Source organism: Giraffa tippelskirchi, chromosome 12 (assembly GCF_054371585.1).
Source record: "Giraffa tippelskirchi isolate mGirTip1 chromosome 12, T2T-mGirTip1v1.2.pri, whole genome shotgun sequence".
NCBI lineage: Eukaryota > Metazoa > Chordata > Mammalia > Artiodactyla > Giraffidae > Giraffa > Giraffa tippelskirchi.
The window spans coordinates 71,729,031-71,749,843 of record NC_137286.1 but is presented as its reverse complement, the minus strand read 5'-3'; the positions used below and the strand labels follow the sequence as shown (position 1 = coordinate 71,749,843).

General features: G+C 55.0%; 2 protein-coding genes and 1 long non-coding RNA gene across 3 annotated transcripts in view; 2 read left to right on the top strand and 1 right to left on the bottom strand.

Moving 5' to 3' along the window:
- The window catches only part of LOC145529707 (uncharacterized), a 1,704,434-nt gene that overhangs the window by 396,780 nt on the left and 1,286,841 nt on the right, over positions 1–20,813 (bottom strand). Inside the window, exons 164-166 of the long non-coding RNA XR_014071296.1 lie at positions 16,014–16,125; positions 8,372–8,483; positions 730–841 (exon numbers count right to left, since the gene is read on the bottom strand). This is a non-coding gene — a long non-coding RNA (uncharacterized LOC145529707). The remainder of the gene's footprint in view (positions 1–729; positions 842–8,371; positions 8,484–16,013; positions 16,126–20,813) is intronic.
- Positions 4,543–6,410, top strand: LOC145529657 (uncharacterized). The gene is made up of 3 exons (XM_081550255.1): positions 4,543–4,716; positions 5,116–5,428; positions 5,678–6,410. The coding sequence occupies exons 1-3, from the start codon at positions 4,582–4,584 to the stop codon at positions 6,304–6,306; spliced, it is 1,077 nt and encodes a 358-aa protein (XP_081406381.1). The 5' UTR covers positions 4,543–4,581; the 3' UTR covers positions 6,307–6,410.
- On the top strand, positions 12,201–13,980 carry LOC145529594 (uncharacterized). Its single transcript, XM_081550181.1, has 3 exons — positions 12,201–12,357; positions 12,757–13,069; positions 13,320–13,980. Exons 1-3 carry the CDS (start codon positions 12,223–12,225, stop codon positions 13,946–13,948), a joined length of 1,077 nt encoding a protein of 358 aa, XP_081406307.1. The 5' UTR covers positions 12,201–12,222; the 3' UTR covers positions 13,949–13,980.

The window sequence follows — 20,813 nt, the reverse complement described above, 5'->3', positions numbered from 1 at the left end:
GTGCAAGTGGGGAGTAGAGGGCCCCCAAGTTCCAAAGGAAGGGAGGTACTCGGGAGATAAAGCCCTTGGCTGCTGTGGTAGCAGCTGCAGATGGCAGCTCGTCCACAGTGCACTTCGAATGAGGTCATATGAGCGGGACTCTGGAAATGGCTCCGAAATCCAGAGAAAGGGGTCAGGGTATGTGGGAATCCGGCGGGGGTGGGGGGTGGATGAAGGAAGGTGTCCTTCCTCTCTCCAGTGCAATTTGGTTTGGTGAGTCTCAAAGCTACCAGATGGCACTTCCCAAGTCAGGCCCCCGCAGGAATCAGTGTGGGCTGCGTGCCTCGGCCCCTGCCACAGGGACAAGCCACACCAGTGGCCTCCCTGAGCTCAAATGGCCGGATCTGGGGGTTCCGTCTGGGTGCACACCTCCTTGCTGTGGCCAAGTTCCCCCCTTCTCTGAGCACCAGCTTCATCATCCTCTCGAATGAGGACATCGATTGCTACCTTGGCACGTTACTCTCTTCATCCTGTGAAGACTCATTAGGCTTATCCTACAATTACTAGCTGGCCCGAAGAGGTATCTCCTGAATCCAGATTAAGCTGGAGTCTCCCAGGCTCATCTGGCATGTCTTCCCTGAAGTCTGCCAAAACCCACACCCTTGCATTTCCAGGGACTCCCCTGAGCCGGCTGGGCAGAAAACCCAGCATGGTTCAAACAAGCTGACAGACAAGCGGGAGAGGACTCACGGGCAGATGGCCTCCGTCAGGTCTCGGGTGGAGCTCTGGGACCACAGCAGCAACGGGCCATCCCAGCCCCTGGGCTCAGCAGCGCCCTCATTCTCAGGCCGGCGGCTCTGCCCTGAGGGGAGCAGGAAGGTCACCAACTGCCGCAGGTGGACCTCAAGCCCCTCCCACTGCTGGAGCCTGACCTCCCCCGGCCCCACCCCTTCCCCTACCCCAGCAGGACGAGAGCTCGTCTTCCCCTGGCTTCCAACGTGAGGCCCGGCCCTGGGCCCCGATTGAGCACTGCCCCAGTCCGGAGCCAATCACAGTGGCCAGGGAGTTGGAACGCACCGATTGGCCAGGGCCAGGTCATGTGACCATGCTCCCCAGGAAACTCAAATATTACCAAGATTCCCTAACAAACCAATGAACAAAATTATCCAGTAAAGGCAAACCGTACTTTTTAATGAGGCCGATGTCACAGAAAAAAAAAAAAAAATGCTTCACAATGAACTGCTCAAGGAAGCTACTAAATAAACTTTCAGAAAAGTTAAGTAGTTTTTTTTTTTTTTAATAGGGTGACGGAGAGCTATACCTTTCCCATCTATGTGAATTTAGGTTTAAACTAGATTTCCCTTGGCTGTTATATACGACAAAAAAACCCCACATCACCCCCTTTCACTCCCCCCACCCCCCAAAAGTGTTTTAGTCTATTGAGTTTTTGTGTCCTCAGTTGTGTCTGATTCACGGCAACTCACGAACTCTACACAGCCAGGCTCTTCCGTCCATGGAATTCAGGGCAATTTTTTTCTGTCACAGTAAATGCCCACCCTGGGTGATCCAAAGGCAAGGGCTCAGAGGCTCCTGAGAGTCTAACTCCTTTCAGCCGAGCACAGAGCTGGCTCCTCACTGGGATGCCTGTGGCCTGGGGCTCCCAGAGGGGAGAGCAGCACTCGCACCACCGTGTGGTCACTGCTGGAAGTGCAGGCTGCTCCTCACTCCCCCTTGACAGTGTCCCTGAGGGCAGAACAGTGGGAATCTACTCAAGGTGGAAATGCAAACTCCCATGCAACCAAACTTCCCACAAGGTCTCCAAAACCGCTCAGGAACAGGGAATTGGAAACTGCAGGGCATGACATGAATGGAGATGGAGACTTGACACCTTACACCGAGTTCACTTCCAGTTATCCCTAGACAAAGTTTCCATGAAAACTTGTCACAAATCTAGAAGAACAATGAGCAGAAACCGGACACGTGCTTTGAGTCTTCACACACAAAACTAAAAGGCAGACCACAAAACAACCCAGAGAATACAGTGGACTTTGCAAAATCAAAGATATCTACTGTGGGAAAGACCTCATTACAAAAGCAAAAGACAGGTCATACATCGCGAGACGAATGAGTGGAAACACAAAGCTTCTCAAGGATGTGTCTCCAAACAGACAAAGAACACCAACACAACAAGCCTGTGAAAACTAGGGAAAGGTCTGAAGGGACACCAGACTGAGGAAGACACACACAGAGTATCCCGGATGATGTCCAGCACGGAGGGCCTGAAGAAACAACAGTCTAGTTGCACTCGCTCAGGCCTGTGTGACCCTGGATGAGGCCTCTGTTTCCCGGTGGCTCTGAGAGATGGACAGGGAGGAAGGGGAAGAGAAATCACTTGCATTTCTAATACTCACAGCAAAGTCTTCCAATGAGAAGGGAATTATCACCCCCACTGACAATGCCATTCACTGAAGTGATACCCACGAGTCCATCTAACCCAGAAGGGAAGGAAGGACCTGTTCTCACAAAACGGCGAGAGATGGAAGAAGGAAGATCAAGCCCACACCAATCACTGGAAAGAGAAGCTGTGCTCAGGGCTTGAAAGAATTCCTATTGGGAAAATGATGTCACAGCCCCACAAGGCAATCCACAGCTTGGACGCTATTCCTCCCAAAATGCCAATGCATTGTCGCACCGAACAAAGAATTGCAAAAGGGGTTACGGAAACAGAAAAGAGCCTAAATTGTCAATACAATCCGACGAAAAAGCCCCGATACGGACATCCAAGGTTGTGTGAAAGGAAATTAGACGACCAAACTAGGATCCTCAGGAGAGTATCGGAGAAGGCGATGGCGACCCACGCCAGTACTCTTGCCTGGAAAATGCCCTGGACGGAGGAGCCTGGTAGGCTGCAGGCCATGGGGTCGCGCAGAGTCAGACACGACTGAAGTGACTTAGCCGCAGCGGCAGCAGCAGGACAGTATGCTATTGGGAATACAACAACACACACAGATCCAGATCGATGGAATAAAGTTGAGGGTCCAGAAACAAACCCGGGCATCCATGGTCAACTCATCTCTGACACAGAAGGGGAGAATATCCAAATGCGAACAAGAAAGCCTCTTCAATAAATGGCCATGGGAAAACCAGACAGCTACATCTGAAGAACTCTATTGGTTTTGATGTCACACCACCTCAATATCGGGGAAAAACCTCACCCTAAAGACTGATGTCATGAGATAGCTAGAAAGAAGCGTAGGTCAAAGGCTCCTTAACATCAGAGTCTCCTTGCCATTTGCTGGGCGGAGGTAGAAATGGGTCTCTTCAAGTAAGGGAAAGAGGGAAACGAAGTACACCAATGGGTTTCCATCCAATGGAACCTCTTCACAACAGAGAAGCTAAGCATTCACAGATGCAAAAGATAGGAAACGGAACATGAGAGACTCCTTGCAAGTGGTGTATCTGAGAAGGGGTTCATATGGAAAGAGACGAAGAATGCACAGCACTCAGATTCCAAGAAACACCACCACCACCCTTGACCCTTCCCCCATGACCAACTCCGACCTAAAGCCTTTCTCTCCCTCTAACCCATCCCTAAAACATAACCCTCATCTAATCATATACATGTGCATTCCTAGCATCCATCCATCCACACACGAGAGAGAAAGAGGAAGACACAGACTGAATCGAGAAAGGAAAAGAGAGGGACACAGCCAGAGAGAGACACGGAACCAAAGAGAGGAAAGGAGTCGACGGTCCAGACTTTTCATCAATCTGTCTCGAAGGTAGAAGCAATGACAGCGCCCATCCACCCCAGAAGGGGGAAAAGGACGGAAGGTTTGGAGAGGAAAAGACAAGAACGCAGGGAGCCATTAGAAGCTCAGCCACCCGCAGAAGCCGAGCTGGGACACTTGAACAGAATCTCAATGGAAACAGAGGACCAGAAAGTTGGCTACTCTTTTCTATAAGAGAGGGAGACCTTCGAGTCTTCCTTTCGGGCCTCCAACTTGGATGCGGGGTCTCAAAACAGTCAGGAGGGGCAGTGCCTTTTCCTGGGTACCACGGCGCATCCAGGCCTCGTTCTGCCCCATTCTGTGCTGTGTCAGCCCTGGATGGAGTCTTTCTTTCTGAAGTCTCAGCGCACAAGCTCCACGTGATATCGGCCCCAGGTGGAGAGGCATGGAGCCGCTCGTAGGCCGACAGACCTAGGAAACAGATGGGAGAATGACCCCCACTCTGCAGATGGAGAGACTGGGGAAACCCTGAGGGGCATATGCTTGTCCAGGGCCACACCACTTATGAGAAGAAGGAGCCTGGTCTGAGAGCAGCGGGGTCCTCGGAGCTCAGGCCCTGGCTGCACCCAGGCCTCCCCAGGGCTGTGGGCTGGGCTGTGTGGCTGTCACTGTGCCTGCACATGGCCTAAGGGGGGTGGTCGAGCAGTCAGAAACCCAGAGACTCCCTTGGGAAGTTTTGGGGAAGGGACCTCCGCACGAACCCCAGGAAATGATGTCACCTGCCGGCAACAGAACCCAACAGAACCCGCAACCCGGGTATCCAGGCCTCCAGAGCGGAGAGGAGCCCCCAGCCAGATCTCTTGCTGCCAGGATGTTCTGCTGTTTGCCCCTGCCCAGAGGCCGGGGCCTCAGGAGAGCTCACAGGCAGTGTGCGTGGGCACCCTGTCGACGTTGGCTCAGGGCACCCCCGAGAGGCCTCTGGCCCTCTGCCCGGAGAAACAGAAAGGTAACACGGGGAGCCCCAGGCCGGGCCAGGCCACCTCTCCCATGCCACCCAGAAACACCGGGTCCTTTGCCTGTGTGTGTGGATGCGGGTTTCTCGGGGTGTGTCTCCCTCAAGGAAGCCCAGGCAGATGTGGGGTCAGAAGCCTGCGGACAAGTTGTGTCCACACCCCAGGGGAGAGCAGGCTGGCTGGGATGGGGAGAGTGCGGGCAGCGCCGGCCGCCCAGGCTGACCTCACACCCTCAGGTGGGTCTCTTTCCTCCCGGGTGGGGATCTGAGCAGACACACGTCTCTGACCCTTCTGGGAAGAGAAGTTCGAGCAGGCAGAAGCAGCGGCTCCACTGGCCAGGCCCAGCTCGGAAAACTCCCAGCACGGCTGGCTGACGGTCACTGTCGTTGCAGAGCTTCCCACGTGATGAGGCCGAGGACGGGGACACCCCGTCCACCTCCCGGAGGGAGGGGTCGGAGCACCACCCCCCCGCCCGTGAGGCCCAGTGCAGGCTCCAGGTGAGCGTGCCCACGGAGGCATCAGCCCCACCGGGGGCGAAGCGGAGGCGGGGAAGGCCTGCTGCCGAGACACCGCCCAGGATACACCCGGCGGCCCAGTCTGAGGCTGCCACGGAGCTCAGCACACCCGGCTCCGACCCAGAGTCCCGAGAACCCCGGCCTCTGAGGCAGCAGGAGGACCTGGAGCCCAGCACGCCAGAGCACAGAGGTGAGGACGCTGGGGCTGGTGCACGGGAGTGTGTGGGGAGGGGGTGCTGAGCTACACAGGGACAGTCCCCGAAAGATGCTGCTGGGCCTGCAGCAAGCGCTGGCCTCACACCCCCACCCCCATCTTGCACACTTCAGTCCCAAAAGACATCCGACCCTGGGTATTCTTTGGGAATCTCTTGGAAGCTTTCTGTCCCGGGATACGCACATGCCAAGGCTGGCCTGTGGGCAAACTTTGCTTCTCCCCCAGCTCTAGCACTGGCCTCCAACTGGAACCAGGCTCCACTTCCCAGACCTGTGCCTACAGAGGTGGTGGCTCCAGGTGCAGGACCCAGGGATCCACCGAGGGTAGATGGAGAACCGAGACTTGCCCTCGCAGAGACACCAGGCCAGCTGGGTACTGGCCAGCACACCGGGCAGATCGCATCTCCGTGCCTGCAGGACCCCCAGCCCCAGGCACTGATGTCCCACCCCCTCAGCCAGAACCTCCACCTCCACGTGCACCTGTACCTGCTCGGGCTTTGGCAGGAGAACCCGAGGCAGAGGAGGAGTCACCGCCTCGGCAGGGAGAGCCTGCCCTGGCTCCCGCGCAACACCCAGACGCCGACGATGACTCACCCGCCCCTGCAGGAAGAACGAGCCCCCGCTCTGGACAGAGACCCAGAGCCCTTGCCGGAAACACCATGTCCAGGGGAGCGGTCGGCTCTGCCGCCTCCATCCCTGTCTGCTCACCGTGGACGCCGGCAACTCGGTCTGCCCCCAGGGGACATGGAGTTCCTTTCCCCTGAACTGCTTTGCATTTGGTTTGTTTCCACCTTTCTGGTGATGGTTTACTTTTTGTATGGTTTCGTCTATTTTTGTTGGTTAAGTTGGGATTAGTAAACTTTTTCATCATTGTTGCAATTTGGGAACACTGTTGTGTAACTCTGGTGATAGTGTGTTACCATCACCACTCTGTAGTTTCAGACCCGTTCGATCTTTATGCCCCACCCGCCAACAAAGCCTGGATTCAAGGCAAGCACGCCCTGTTCATCCCTCCCCCCGATCCTGACCACAATTTCATCTTTTCTTTCTGCATTCCTTCCTATATTCTTGGTGTCCCCAATCAATGACTCTCAGTGAGATGACTGAAGGAGTTTTTTTCGGACTCTCCACCTACTGTAAGACTCCATTGGAGAGTTCTCATTTTTATGTCATTTGAACTAGCCTTTGATAGCTGAAAGGACGGTGTACGTCCTTTCAAGATATCATGTGCCAAACGAAGCCCTTTTGGCAAATGCCATCATTATCTCCAGGCAGGCATTGCTGTTTGAAGGGTGACATCTCAGCCAGAAGGCAGAGGCTGAGCTCCTCTTGTTGCACCAGCTCCCAAAAGAAGCCAAGAAAGGGAGCTGGAACAACAAACCACCCCAACGCCCAGGAAAGCGTTCTTCACGACAGAAGGCTAGCAAATGACCCAACAACCTTGTGGCCCAGAACCCCTCTAGAAAAATCACTGTTCCATACAAAAGAGAAACACATGGGAAGTTCCAAGGAGAGGCAATGCCCATGGCCAGTGTACTTTAGAGACGGCCTGACCGCTCCGGGGAAGACACGCACCGACGGAACCCCTTGGGAAACAGCAGTGAGAGTCCTCACCGTCGTAAGGGTTTCCTCTGGGGACAACCTGCCCTGGGCACCACATGAGGGAGCAGACCGGCTTCTCTTCCTCTGCCCCCACACCATTCACTCATGAAGGCAGCTCAGGTGTTCTCATGCCCTGCCTGCCTGCCTGCCTGCCTGGCTCATCCGTGAGCTGTGACCACCTCCAAGGCAGGACTCCACCTTCTCCTCTCTGTGTACCGTGAATCTGCACACAGTGGGCTTTCAGAACCTTAGGAGACTTGAGCCATTCCCACTCGAGCCAGAACCCTCCCCAGGAAGGAAAACAGCTGTGGAGTCATTTTGGCCCCAGCACTGGTTCCCAAACCCTGGCGGCTCCTACAGCCTCTACGGTGTGAAGAGGGAGGTCCCTTTTGACAGAGCTTTCCGGCTGTCAGATCGAAGCTGTTGTTTCACTGTCAGCTGTGTCTCTGCCGTTGCAGCCAGGTGGGCCACGCTGCTCCAAAGGAGCTCACAAGCTGAGTTGCAAGGGAGGTATTGAGAGGACAGGGATGGCTACAACGTGCTGCAAACTGAGTGAGGGTCCCCACAATCCTCAGCAAAGGTCTGTGGTGTGCAAGTGGGGAGTAGAGGGCCCCCAAGTTCCAAAGGAAGGGAGGTACTCGGGAGATAAAGCCCTTGGCTGCTGTGGTAGCAGCTGCAGATGGCAGCTCGTCCACAGTGCACTTCGAATGAGGTCATATGAGCGGGACTCTGGAAATGGCTCCGAAATCCAGAGAAAGGGGTCAGGGTATGTGGGAATCCGGCGGGGGTGGGGGGTGGATGAAGGAAGGTGTCCTTCCTCTCTCCAGTGCAATTTGGTTTGGTGAGTCTCAAAGCTACCAGATGGCACTTCCCAAGTCAGGCCCCCGCAGGAATCAGGGTGGGCTGCGTGCCTCGGCCCCTGCCACAGGGACAAGCCACACCAGTGGCCTCCCTGAGCTCAAATGGCCGGATCTGGGGGTTCCGTCTGGGTGCACACCTCCTTGCTGTGGCCAAGTTCCCCCCTTCTCTGAGCACCAGCTTCATCATCCTCTCGAATGAGGACATCGATTGCTACCTTGGCACGTTACTCTCTTCATCCTGTGAAGACTCATTAGGCTTATCCTACAATTACTAGCTGGCCCGAAGAGATATCTCCTGAATCCAGATTAAGCTGGAGTCTCCCAGGCTCATCTGGCATGTCTTCCCTGAAGTCTGCCAAAACCCACACCCTTGCATTTCCAGGGACTCCCCTGAGCCGGCTGGGCAGAAAACCCAGCATGGTTCAAACAAGCTGACAGACAAGCGGGAGAGGACTCACGGGCAGATGGCCTCCGTCAGGTCTCGGGTGGAGCTCTGGGACCACAGCAGCAACGGGCCATCCCAGCCCCTGGGCTCAGCAGCGCCCTCATTCTCAGGCCGGCGGCTCTGCCCTGAGGGGAGCAGGAAGGTCACCAACTGCCGCAGGTGGACCTCAAGCCCCTCCCACTGCTGGAGCCTGACCTCCCCCGGCCCCACCCCTTCCCCTACCCCAGCAGGACGAGAGTTCGTCTTCCCCTGGCTTCCAACGTGAGGCCCGGCCCTGGGCCCCGATTGGGCACTGACCCAGTCCGGAGCCAATCACAGTGGCCAGGGAGGTGGAACGCACCGATTGGCCAGGGCCAGGTCATGTGACCATGCTCCCCAGGAAACTCAAATATTACCAAGATTCCCTAACAAACCAATGAACAAAATTATCCAGTAAAGGCAAACCGTACTTTTTAATGAGGCCGATGTCACAGAAAAAAAAAAAAAAATGCTTCACAATGAACTGCTCAAGGAAGCTACTAAATAAACTTTCAGAAAAGTTAAGTAGTTTTTTTTTTTTTTAATAGGGTGACGGAGAGCTATACCTTTCCCATCTATGTGAATTTAGGTTTAAACTAGATTTCCCTTGGCTGTTATATACGACAAAAAAACCCCACATCACCCCCTTTCACTCCCCCCACCCCCCAAAAGTGTTTTAGTCTATTGAGTTTTTGTGTCCTCAGTTGTGTCTGATTCACGGCAACTCACGAACTCTACACAGCCAGGCTCTTCCGTCCATGGAATTCAGGGCAATTTTTTTCTGTCACAGTAAATGCCCACCCTGGGTGATCCAAAGGCAAGGGCTCAGAGGCTCCTGAGAGTCTAACTCCTTTCAGCCGAGCACAGAGCTGGCTCCTCACTGGGATGCCTGTGGCCTGGGGCTCCCAGAGGGGAGAGCAGCACTCGCCCCACCGTGTGGTCACTGCTGGAAGTGCAGGCTGCTCCTCACTCCCCCTTGACAGTGTCCCTGAGGGCAGAACAGTGGGAATCTACTCAAGGTGGAAATGCAAACTCCCATGCAACCAAACTTCCCACAAGGTCTCCAAAACCACTCAGGAACAGGGAATTGGAAACTGCAGGGCATGACATGAATGGAGATGGAGACTTGACACCTTACACCGAGTTCACTTCCAGTTATCCCTAGACAAAGTTTCCATGAAAACTTGTCACAAATCTAGAAGAACAATGAGCAGAAACCGGACACGTGCTTTGAGTCTTCACACACAAAACTAAAAGGCAGTCCACAAACAACCCAGAGAATACAGTGGACTTTGCAAAATCAAAGATATCTACTGTGGGAAAGACCTCATTACAAAAGCAAAAGACAGGTCATACATCGCGAGACGAATGAGTGGAAACACAAAGCTTCTCAAGGATGTGTCTCCAAACAGACAAAGAACACCAACACAACAAGCCTGTGAAAACTAGGGAAAGGTCTGAAGGGACACCAGACTGAGGAAGACACACACAGAGTATCCCGGATGATGTCCAGCACTGAGGGCCTGAAGAAACAACAGTCTAGTTGCACTCGCTCAGGCCTGTGTGACCCTGGATGAGGCCTCTGTTTCCCGGTGGCTCTGAGAGATGGACAGGGAGGAAGGGGAAGAGAAATCACTTGCATTTCTAATACTCAAAGCAAAGTCTTCCAATGAGAAGGGAATTATCACCCCCACTGACAATGCCATTCACTGAAGTGATACCCACGAGTCCATCTAACCCAGAAGGGAAGGAAGGACCTGTTCTCACAAAACGGCGAGAGATGGAAGAAGGAAGATCAAGCCCACACCAATCACTGGAAAGAGAAGCTGTGCTCAGGGCTTGAAAGAATTCCTATTGGGAAAATGATGTCACAGCCCCACAAGGCAATCCACAGCTTGGACGCTATTCCTCCCAAAATGCCAATGCATTGTCGCACCGAACAAAGAATTGCAAAAGGGGTTACGGAAACAGAAAAGAGCCTAAATTGTCAATACAATCCGACGAAAAAGCCCCGATACGGACATCCAAGGTTGTGTGAAAGGAAATTAGACGACCAAACTAGGATCCTCAGGAGAGTATCGGAGAAGGCGATGGCGACCCACGCCAGTACTCTTGCCTGGAAAATGCCCTGGACGGAGGAGCCTGGTAGGCTGCAGGCCATGGGGTCGCGCAGAGTCAGACACGACTGAAGTGACTTAGCCGCAGCGGCAGCAGCAGGACAGTATGCTATTGGGAATACAACAACACACACAGATCCAGATCGATGGAATAAAGTTGAGGGTCCAGAAACAAACCCCGGCATCCATGGTCAACTCATCTCTGACACAGAAGGGGAGAATATCCAAATGCGAACAAGAAAGCCTCTTCAATAAATGGCCATGGGAAAACCAGACAGCTACATCTGAAGAACTCTATTGGTTTTGATGTCACACCACCTCAATATCGGGGAAAAACCTCACCCTAAAGACTGATGTCATGAGATAGCTAGAAAGAAGCGTAGGTCAAAGGCTCCTTAACATCAGAGTCTCCTTGCCATTTGCTGGGCGGAGGTAGAAATGGGTCTCTTCAAGTAAGGGAAAGAGGGAAACGAAGTACACCAATGGGTTTCCATCCAATGGAACCTCTTCACAACAGAGAAGCTAAGCATTCACAGATGCAAAAGATAGGAAACGGAACATGAGAGACTCCTTGCAAGTGGTGTATCTGAGAAGGGGTTCATATGGAAAGAGACGAAGAATGCACAGCACGCAGATTCCAAGAAACACCACCACCACCCTTGACCCTTCCCCCATGACCAACTCCGACCTAAAGCCTTTCTCTCCCTCTAACCCATGCCTAAAACATAACCCTCATCTAATCATATACATGTGCATTCCTAGCATCCATCCATCCACACACGAGAGAGAAAGAGGAAGACACAGACTGAATCGAGAAAGGAAAAGAGAGGGACACAGCCAGAGAGAGACACGGAACCAAAGAGAGGAAAGGAGTCGACGGTCCAGACTTTTCATCAATCTGTCTCGAAGGTAGAAGCAATGACAGCGCCCATCCACCCCAGAAGGGGGAAAAGGACGGAAGGTTTGGAGAGGAAAAGACAAGAACGCAGGGAGCCATTAGAAGCTCAGCCACCCGCAGAAGCCGAGCTGGGACACTTGAACAGAATTTCAATGGAAACAGAGGACCAGAAATTTGGCTACTCTTTTCTATAAGAGAGGGAGACCTTCGAGTCTTCCTTTCGGGCCTCCAACTTGGATGCGGGGTCTCAAAACAGTCAGGAGGGGCAGTGCCTTTTCCTGGGTACCACGGCGCATCCAGGCCTCGTTCTGCCCCATTCTGTGCTGTGTCAGCCCTGGATGGAGTCTTTCTTTCTGAAGTCTCAGCGCACAAGCTCCACGTGATATCGGCCCCAGGTGGAGAGGTATGGAGCCGCTCGTAGGCCGACAGACCTAGGAAACAGATGGGAGAATGACCCCCACTCTGCAGATGGAGAGACTGGGGAAACCCTGAGGGGCATATGCTTGTCCAGGGCCACACCACTTATGAGAAGAAGGAGCCTGGTCTGAGAGCAGCGGGGTCCTCGGAGCTCAGGCCCTGGCTGCACCCAGGCCTCCCCAGGGCTGTGGGCTGGGCTGTGTGGCTGTCACTGTGCCTGCACATGGCCTAAGGGGGGTGGTCGAGCAGTCAGAAACCCAGAGACTCCCTTGGGAAGTTTTGGGGAAGGGACCTCCGCACGAACCCCAGGAAATGATGTCACCTGCCGGCAACAGAACCCAACAGAACCCGCAACCCGGGTATCCAGGCCTCCAGAGCGGAGAGGAGCCCCCAGCCAGATCTCTTGCTGCCAGGATGTTCTGCTGTTTGCCCCTGCCCAGAGGCCGGGGCCTCAGGAGAGCTCACAGGCAGTGTGCGCGGGCACCCTGTCGACGTTGGCTCAGGGCACCCCCGAGAGGCCTCTGGCCCTCTGCCCGGAGAAACAGAAAGGTAACACGGGGAGCCCCAGGCCGGGCCAGGCCACCTCTCCCATGCCACCCGGAAACACCGGGTCCTTTGCCTGTGTGTGTGGATGCGGGTTTCTCGGGGTGTGTCTCCCTCAAGGAAGCCCAGGCGGATGTGGGGTCAGAAGCCTGCGGACAAGTTGTGTCCACACCCCAGGGGAGAGCAGGCTGGCTGGGATGGGGAGAGTGCGGGCAGCGCCGGCCGCCCAGGCTGACCTCACACCCTCAGGTGGGTCTCTTTCCTCCCGGGTGGGGATCTGAGCAGACACACGTCTCTGACCCTTCTGGGAAGAGAAGTTCGAGCAGGCAGAAGCAGCGGCTCCACTGGCCAGGTCCAGCTCGGAAAACTCCCAGCACGGCTGGCTGACGGTCACTGTCGTTGCAGAGCTTCCCACGTGATGAGGCCGAGGACGGGGACACCCCGTCCACCTCCCGGAGGGAGGGGTCGGAGCACCACCCCCCCGCCCGTGAGGCCCAGTGCAGGCTCCAGGTGAGCGTGCCCACGGAGGCATCAGCCCCACCGGGGGCGAAGCGGAGGCGGGGAAGGCCTGCTGCCGAGACACCGCCCAGGATACACCCGGCGGCCCAGTCTGAGGCTGCCACGGAGCTCAGCACACCCGGCTCCGACCCAGAGTCCCGAGAACCCCGGCCTCTGAGGCAGCAGGAGGACCTGGAGCCCAGCACGCCAGAGCACAGAGGTGAGGACGCTGGGGCTGGTGCACGGGAGTGTGTGGGGAGGGGGTGCTGAGCTACACAGGGACGAGTCCCCGAAAGATGCTGCTGGGCCTGCAGCAAGCGCTGGCCTCACACCCCCACCCCCATCTTGCACACTTCAGTCCCAAAAGACATCCGACCCTGGGTATTCTTTGGGAATCTCTTGGAAGCTTTCTGTCCCGGGATACGCACATGCCAAGGCTGGCCTGTGGGCAAACTTTGCTTCTCCCCCAGCTCTAGCACTGGCCTCCAACTGGAACCAGGCTCCACTTCCCAGACCTGTGCCTACAGAGGTGGTGGCTCCAGGTGCAGGACCCAGGGATCCACCGAGGGTAGATGGAGAACCGAGACTTGCCCTCGCAGAGACACCAGGCCAGCTGGGTACTGGCCAGCACACCGGGCAGATCGGATCTCCGTGCCTGCAGGACCCCCAGCCCCAGGCACTGATGTCCCACCCCCTCAGCCAGAACCTCCACCTCCACGTGCACCTGTACCTGCTCGGGCTTTGGCAGGAGAACCCGAGGCAGAGGAGGAGTCACCGCCTCGGCAGGGAGAGCCTGCCCTGGCTCCCGCGCAACACCCAGACGCCGCCGATGACTCACCCGCCCCTGCAGGAAGAACGAGCCCCCGCTCTGGACAGAGACCCAGAGCCCTTGCCGGAAACACCATGTCCAGGGGAGCGGTCGGCTCTGCCGCCTCCATCCCTGTCTGCTCACCGTGGACGCCGGCAACTCGGTCTGCCCCCAGGGGACATGGAGTTCCTTTCCCCTGAACTGATTTGCATTTGGTTTGTTTCCACCTTTCTGGTGATGTTTTACTTTTTGTATGGTTTCGTCTATTTTTGTTGGTTAAGTTGGGATTAGTAAACTTTTTCATCATTGTTGCAATTTGGGAACACTGTTGTGTAACTCTGGTGATACTGTGTTACCATCACCACTCTGTAGTTTCAGACCCGTTCGATCTTTATGCCCCACCCGCCAACAAAGCCTGGATTCAAGGCAAGCACGCCCTGTTCATCCCTCCCCCCGATCCTGACCACAATTTCATCTTTTCTTTCTGCATTCCTTCCTATATTCTTGGTGTCCCCAATCAATGACTCTCAGTGAGATGACTGAAGGAGTTTTTTTCGGACTCTCCACCTACTGTAAGACTCCATTGGAGAGTTCTCATTTTTATGTCATTTGAACTAGCCTTTGATAGCTGAAAGGACGGTGTACGTCCTTTCAAGATATCATGTGCCAAACGAAGCCCTTTTGGCAAATGCCATCATTATCTCCATTCAGGCATTGCTGTTTGAAGGGTGACATCTCAGCCAGAAGGCAGAGGCTGAGCTCCTCTTGTTGCACCAGCTCCCAAAAGAAGCCAAGAAAGGGAGCTGGAACAACAAACCACCCCAACGCCCAGGAAAGCGTTCTTCACGACAGAAGGCTAGCAAATGACCCAACAACCTTGTGGCCCAGAACCCCTCTAGAAAAATCACTGTTCCATACAAAAGAGAAACACATGGGAAGTTCCAAGGAGAGGCAATGCCCATGGCCAGTGTACTTTAGAGACGGCCTGACCGCTCCGGGGAAGACACGCACCGACGGAACCCCTTGGGAAACAGCAGTGAGAGTCCTCACCGTCGTAAGGGTTTCCTCTGGGGACAACCTGCCCTGGGCACCACATGAGGGAGCAGACCGGCTTCTCTTCCTCTGCCCCCACACCACTCACTCATGAAGGCAGCTCAGGTGTTCTCATGCCCTGCCTGCCTGCCTGCCTGCCTGGCTCATCCGTGAGCTGTGACCACCTCCAAGGCAGGACTCCACCTTCTCCTCTCTGTGTACCGTGAATCTGCACACAGTGGGCTTTCAGAACCTTAGGAGACTTGAGCCATTCCCACTCGAGCCAGAACCCTCCCCAGGAAGGAAAACAGCTGTGGAGTCATTTTGGCCCCAGCACTGGTTCCCAAACCCTGGCGGCTCCTACAGCCTCTACGGTGTGAAGAGGGAGGTCCCTTTTGACAGAGCTTTCCGGCTGTCAGATCGAAGCTGTTGTTTCACTGTCAGCTGTGTCTCTGCCGTTGCAGCCAGGTGGGCCACGCTGCTCCAAAGGAGCTCACAAGCTGAGTTGCAAGGGAGGTATTGAGAGGACAGGGATGGCTACAACGTGCTGCAAACTGAGTGAGGGTCCCCACAATCCTCAGCAAAGGTCTGTGGTGTGCAAGTGGGGAGTAGAGGGCCCCCAAGTTCCAAAGGAAGGGAGGTACTCGGGAGATAAAGCCCTTGGCTGCTGTGGTAGCAGCTGCAGATGGCAGCTCGTCCACAGTGCACTTCAAATGAGGTCATATGAGCGGGACTCTGGAAATGGCTCCGAAATCCAGAGAAAGGGGTCAGGGTATGTGGGAATCCGGCGGGGGTGGGGGGTGGATGAAGGAAGGTGTCCTTCCTCTCTCCAGTGCAATTTGGTTTGGTGAGTCTCAAAGCTACCAGATGGCACTTCCCAAGTCAGGCCCCCGCAGGAATCAGGGTGGGCTGCGTGCCTCGGCCCCTGCCACAGGGACAAGCCACACCAGTGGCCTCCCTGAGCTCAAATGGCCGGATCTGGGGGTTCCGTCTGGGTGCACACCTCCTTGCTGTGGCCAAGTTCCCCCCTTCTCTGAGCACCAGCTTCATCATCCTCTCGAATGAGGACATCGATTGCTACCTTGGCACGTTACTCTCTTCATCCTGTGAAGACTCATTAGGCTTATCCTACAATTACTAGCTGGCCCGAAGAGATATCTCCTGAATCCAGATTAAGCTGGAGTCTCCCAGGCTCATCTGGCATGTCTTCCCTGAAGTCTGCCAAAACCCACACCCTTGCATTTCCAGGGACTCCCCTGAGCCGGCTGGGCAGAAAACCCAGCATGGTTCAAACAAGCTGACAGACAAGCGGGAGAGGACTCACGGGCAGACGGCCTCCGTCAGGTCTCGGGTGGAGCTCTGGGACCACAGCAGCAACGGGCCATCACAGCCCCTGGGCTCAGCAGCGCCCTCATTCTCAGGCCGGCGGCTCTGCCCTGAGGGGAGCAGGAAGGTCACCAACTGCCGCAGGTGGACCTCAAGCCCCTCCCACTGCTGGAGCCTGACCTCCCCCGGCCCCACCCCTTCCCCTACCCCAGCAGGACGAGAGCTCGTCTTCCCCTGGCTTCCAACGTGAGGCCCGGCCCTGGGCCCCGATTGGACACTGCCCCAGTCCGGAGCCAATCACAGTGGCCAGGGAGGTGGAACGCACCGATTGGCCAGGGCCAGGTCATGTGACCATGCTCCCCAGGAAACTCAAATATTACCAAGATTCCCTAACAAACCAATGAACAAAATTATCCAGTAAAGGCAAACCGTACTATTTAATGAGGCCGATGTCACAGAAAAAAAAAAAAAATGCTTCACAATGAACTGCTCAAGGAAGCTACTAAATAAACTTTCAGAAAAGTTAAGTAGTTTTTTTTTTTTTTTAATAGGGTGACGGAGAGCTATACCTTTCCCATCTATGTGAATTTAGGTTTAAACTAGATTTCCCTTGGCTATTATATACGACAAAAAAACCCCACATCACCCCCTTTCACTCCCCCCACCCCCCAAAAGTGTTTTAGTCTATTGAGTTTTTGTGTCCTCAGTTGTGTCTGATTCACGGCAACTCACGAACTCTACACAGCCAGGCTCTTCCGTCCATGGAATTCAGGGCAATTTTTTTCTGTCACAGTAAATGCCCACCCTGGGTGATCCAAAGGCAAGGGCTCAGAGGCTCCTGAGAGTCTAACTCCTTTCAGCCGAGCACAGAGCTGGCTCCTCACTGGGATGCCTGTGGCCTGGGGCTCCCAGAGGGGAGAGCAGCACTCGCCCCACCGTGTGGTCACTGCTGGAAGTGCAGGCTGCTCCTCACTCCCCCTTGACAGTGTCCCTGAGGGCAGAACAGTGGGAATCTACTCAAGGTGGAAATGCAAACTCCCATGCAACCAAACTTCCCACAAGGTCTCCAAAACCACTCAGGAACAGGGAATTGGAAACTGCAGGGCATGACATGAATGGAGATGGAGACTTGACACCTTACACCGAGTTCACTTCCAGTTATCCCTAGACAAAGTTTCCATGAAAACTTGTCACAAATCTAGAAGAACAATGAGCAGAAACCGGACACGTGCTTTGAGTCTTCACACACAAAACTAAAAGGCAGTCCACAAAACAACCCAGAGAATACAGTGGACTTTGCAAAATCAAAGATATCTACTGTGGGAAAGACCTCATTACAAAAGCAAAAGACAGGTCATACATCGCGAGACGAATGAGTGGAAACACAAAGCTTCTCAAGGATGTGTCTCCAAACAGACAAAGAACACCAACACAACAAGCCTGTGAAAACTAGGGAAAGGTCTGAAGGGACACCAGACTGAGGAAGACACACACAGAGTATCCCGGATGATGTCCAGCACTGAGGGCCTGAAGAAACAACAGTCTAGTTGCACTCGCTCAGGCCTGTGTGACCCTGGATGAGGCCTCTGTTTCCCGGTGGCTCTGAGAGATGGACAGGGAGGAAGGGGAAGAGAAATCACTTGCATTTCTAATACTCACAGCAAAGTCTTCCAATGAGAAGGGAATTATCACCCCCACTGACAATGCCATTCACTGAAGTGATACCCACGAGTCCATCTAACCCAGAAGGGAAGGAAGGACCTGTTCTCACAAAACGGCGAGAGATGGAAGAAGGAAGATCAAGCCCACACCAATCACTGGAAAGAGAAGCTGTGCTCAGGGCTTGAAAGAATTCCTATTGGGAAAATGATGTCACAGCCCCACAAGGCAATCCACAGCTTGGACGCTATTCCTCCCAAAATGCCAATGCATTGTCGCACCGAACAAAGAATTGCAAAAGGGGTTACGGAAACAGAAAAGAGCCTAAATTGTCAATACAATCCGACGAAAAAGCCCCGATACGGACATCCAAGGTTGTGTGAAAGGAAATTAGACGACCAAACTAGGATCCTCAGGAGAGTATCGGAGAAGGCGATGGCGACCCACGCCAGTACTCTTGCCTGGAAAATGCCCTGGACGGAGGAGCCTGGTAGGCTGCAGGCCATGGGGTCGCGCAGAGTCAGACACGACTGAAGTGACTTAGCCGCAGCGGCAGCAGCAGGACAGTATGCTATTGGGAATACAACAACACACACAGATCCAGATCGATGGAATAAAGTTGAGGGTCCAGAAACAAACCCAGGCATCCATGGTCAACTCATCTCTGACACAGAAGGGGAGAATATCCAAATGCGAACAAGAAAGCCTCTTCAATGAATGGCCATGGGAAAACCAGACAGCTACATCTGAAGAACGCTATTGGTTTTGATGTCACACCACCTCAATATCGGGGAAAAACCTCACCCTAAAGACTGATGTCATGAGATAGCTAGAAAGAAGCGTAGGTCAAAGGCTCCTTAACATCAGAGTCTCCTTGCCATTTGCTGGGCGGAGGTAGAAATGGGTCTCTTCAAGTAAGGGAAAGAGGGAAACGAAGTACACCAATGGGTTTCCATCCAATGGAACCTCTTCACAACAGAGAAGCTAAGCATTCACAGATGCAAAAGATAGGAAATGGAACATGAGAGACTCCTTGCAAGTGGTGTATCTGAGAAGGGGTTCATATGGAAAGAGACAAAGAATGCACAGCACTCAGATTCCAAGAAACACCACCACCACCCTTGACCCTTCCCCCATGACCAACTCCGACCTAAAGCCTTTCTCTCCCTCTAACCCATCCCTAAAACATAACCCTCATCTAATCATATACATGTGCATTCCTAGCATCCATCCATCCACACACGAGAGAGAAAGAGGAAGACACAGACTGAATCGAGAAAGGAAAAGAGAGGGACACAGCCAGAGAGAGACACAGAACCAAAGAGAGGAAAGGAGTCGACGGTCCAGACTTTTCATCAATCTGTCTCGAAGGTAGAAGCAATGACAGCGCCCATCCACCCCAGAAGGGGGAAAAGGACGGAAGGTTTGGAAAGGAAAAGACAAGAACGCAGGGAGCCATTAGAAGATCAGCCACCCGCAGAAGCCGAGCTGGGACACTTGAACAGAATCTCAATGGAAACAGAGGACCAGAAAGTTGGCTACTCTTTTCTATAAGAGAGGGAGACCTTCGAGTCTTCCTTTCGGGCCTCCAACTTGGATGCGGGGTCTCAAAACAGTCAGGAGGGGCAGTGCCTTTTCCTGGGTACCACGGCGCATCCAGGCCTCGTTCTGCCCCATTCTGTGCTGTGTCAGCCCTGGATGGAGTCTTTCTTTCTGAAGTCTCAGCGCACAAGCTCCACGTGATATCGGCCCCAGGTGGAGAGGCATGGAGCCGCTCGTAGGCCGACAGACCTAGGAAACAGATGGGAGAATGACCCCCACTCTGCAGATGGAGAGACTGGGGAAACCCTGAGGGGCATATGCTTGTCCAGGGCCACACCACTTATGAGAAGAAGGAGCCTGGTCTGAGAGCAGCGGGGTCCTCGGAGCTCAGGCCCTGGCTGCACCCAGGCCTCCCCAGGGCTGTGGGCTGAGCTGTGTGGCTGTCACTGTGCCTGCACATGGCCTAAGGGGGGTGGTCGAGCAGTCAGAAACCCAGAGATTCCCTTGGGAAGTTTTGGGGAAGGGACCTCCGCACGAACCCCAGGAAATGATGTCACCTGCCGGCAACAGATCCCAACAGAACCCGCAACCCGGGTATCCAGGCCTCCAGAGCGGAGAGGAGCCCCCAGCCAGATCTCTTGCTGCCAGGATGTTCTGCTGTTTGCCCCTGCCCAGAGTCCGGGGCCTCAGGAGAGCTCACAGGCAGTGTGCGTGGGCACCCTGTCGACGTTGGATCAGGGCACCCCCGAGAGGCCTCTGGCCCTCTGCCCGGAGAAACAGAAAGGTAACACGGGGAGCCCCAGGCCGGGCCAGGCCACCTCTCCCATGCCACCCGGAAACACCGGGTCCTTTGCCTGTGTGTGTGGATGCGGGTTTCTCGGGGTGTGTCTCCCTCAAGGAAGCCCAGGCGGATGTGGGGTCAGAAGCCTGCGGACAAGTTGTGTCCACACCCCAGGGGAGAGCAGGCTGGCTGGGATGGGGAGAGTGCGGGCAGCGCCGGCCGCCCAGGCTGACCTCACACCCTCAGGTGGGTCTCTTTCCTCCCGGGTGGGGATCTGAGCAGACACACGTCTCTGACCCTTCTGGCAAGAGAAGTTCGAGCAGGCAGAAGCAGCGGCTCCACTGGCCAGGCCCAGCTCGGAAAACTCCCAGCACGGCTGGCTGACGGTCACTGTCGTTGCAGAGCTTCCCACGTGATGAGGCCGAGGACGGGGACACCCCGTCCACCTCCCGGAGGGAGGGGTCGGAGCACCACCCCCCCGCCCGTGAGGCCCAGTGCAGGCTCCAGGTGAGCGTGCCCACGGAGGCATCAGCCCCACCGGGGGCGAAGCGGAGGCGGGGAAGGCCTGCTGCCGAGACACCGCCCAGGATACACCCGGCGGCCCAGTCTGAGGCTGCCACGGAGCTCAGCACACCCGGCTCCGACCCAGAGTCCCGAGAACCCCGGCCTCTGAGGCAGCAGGAGGACCTGGAGCCCAGCACGCCAGAGCACAGAGGTGAGGACGCTGGGGCTGGTGCACGGGAGTGTGTGGGGAGGGGGTGCTGAGCTACACAGGGACGAGTCCCCGAAAGATGCTGCTGGGCCTGCAGCAAGCGC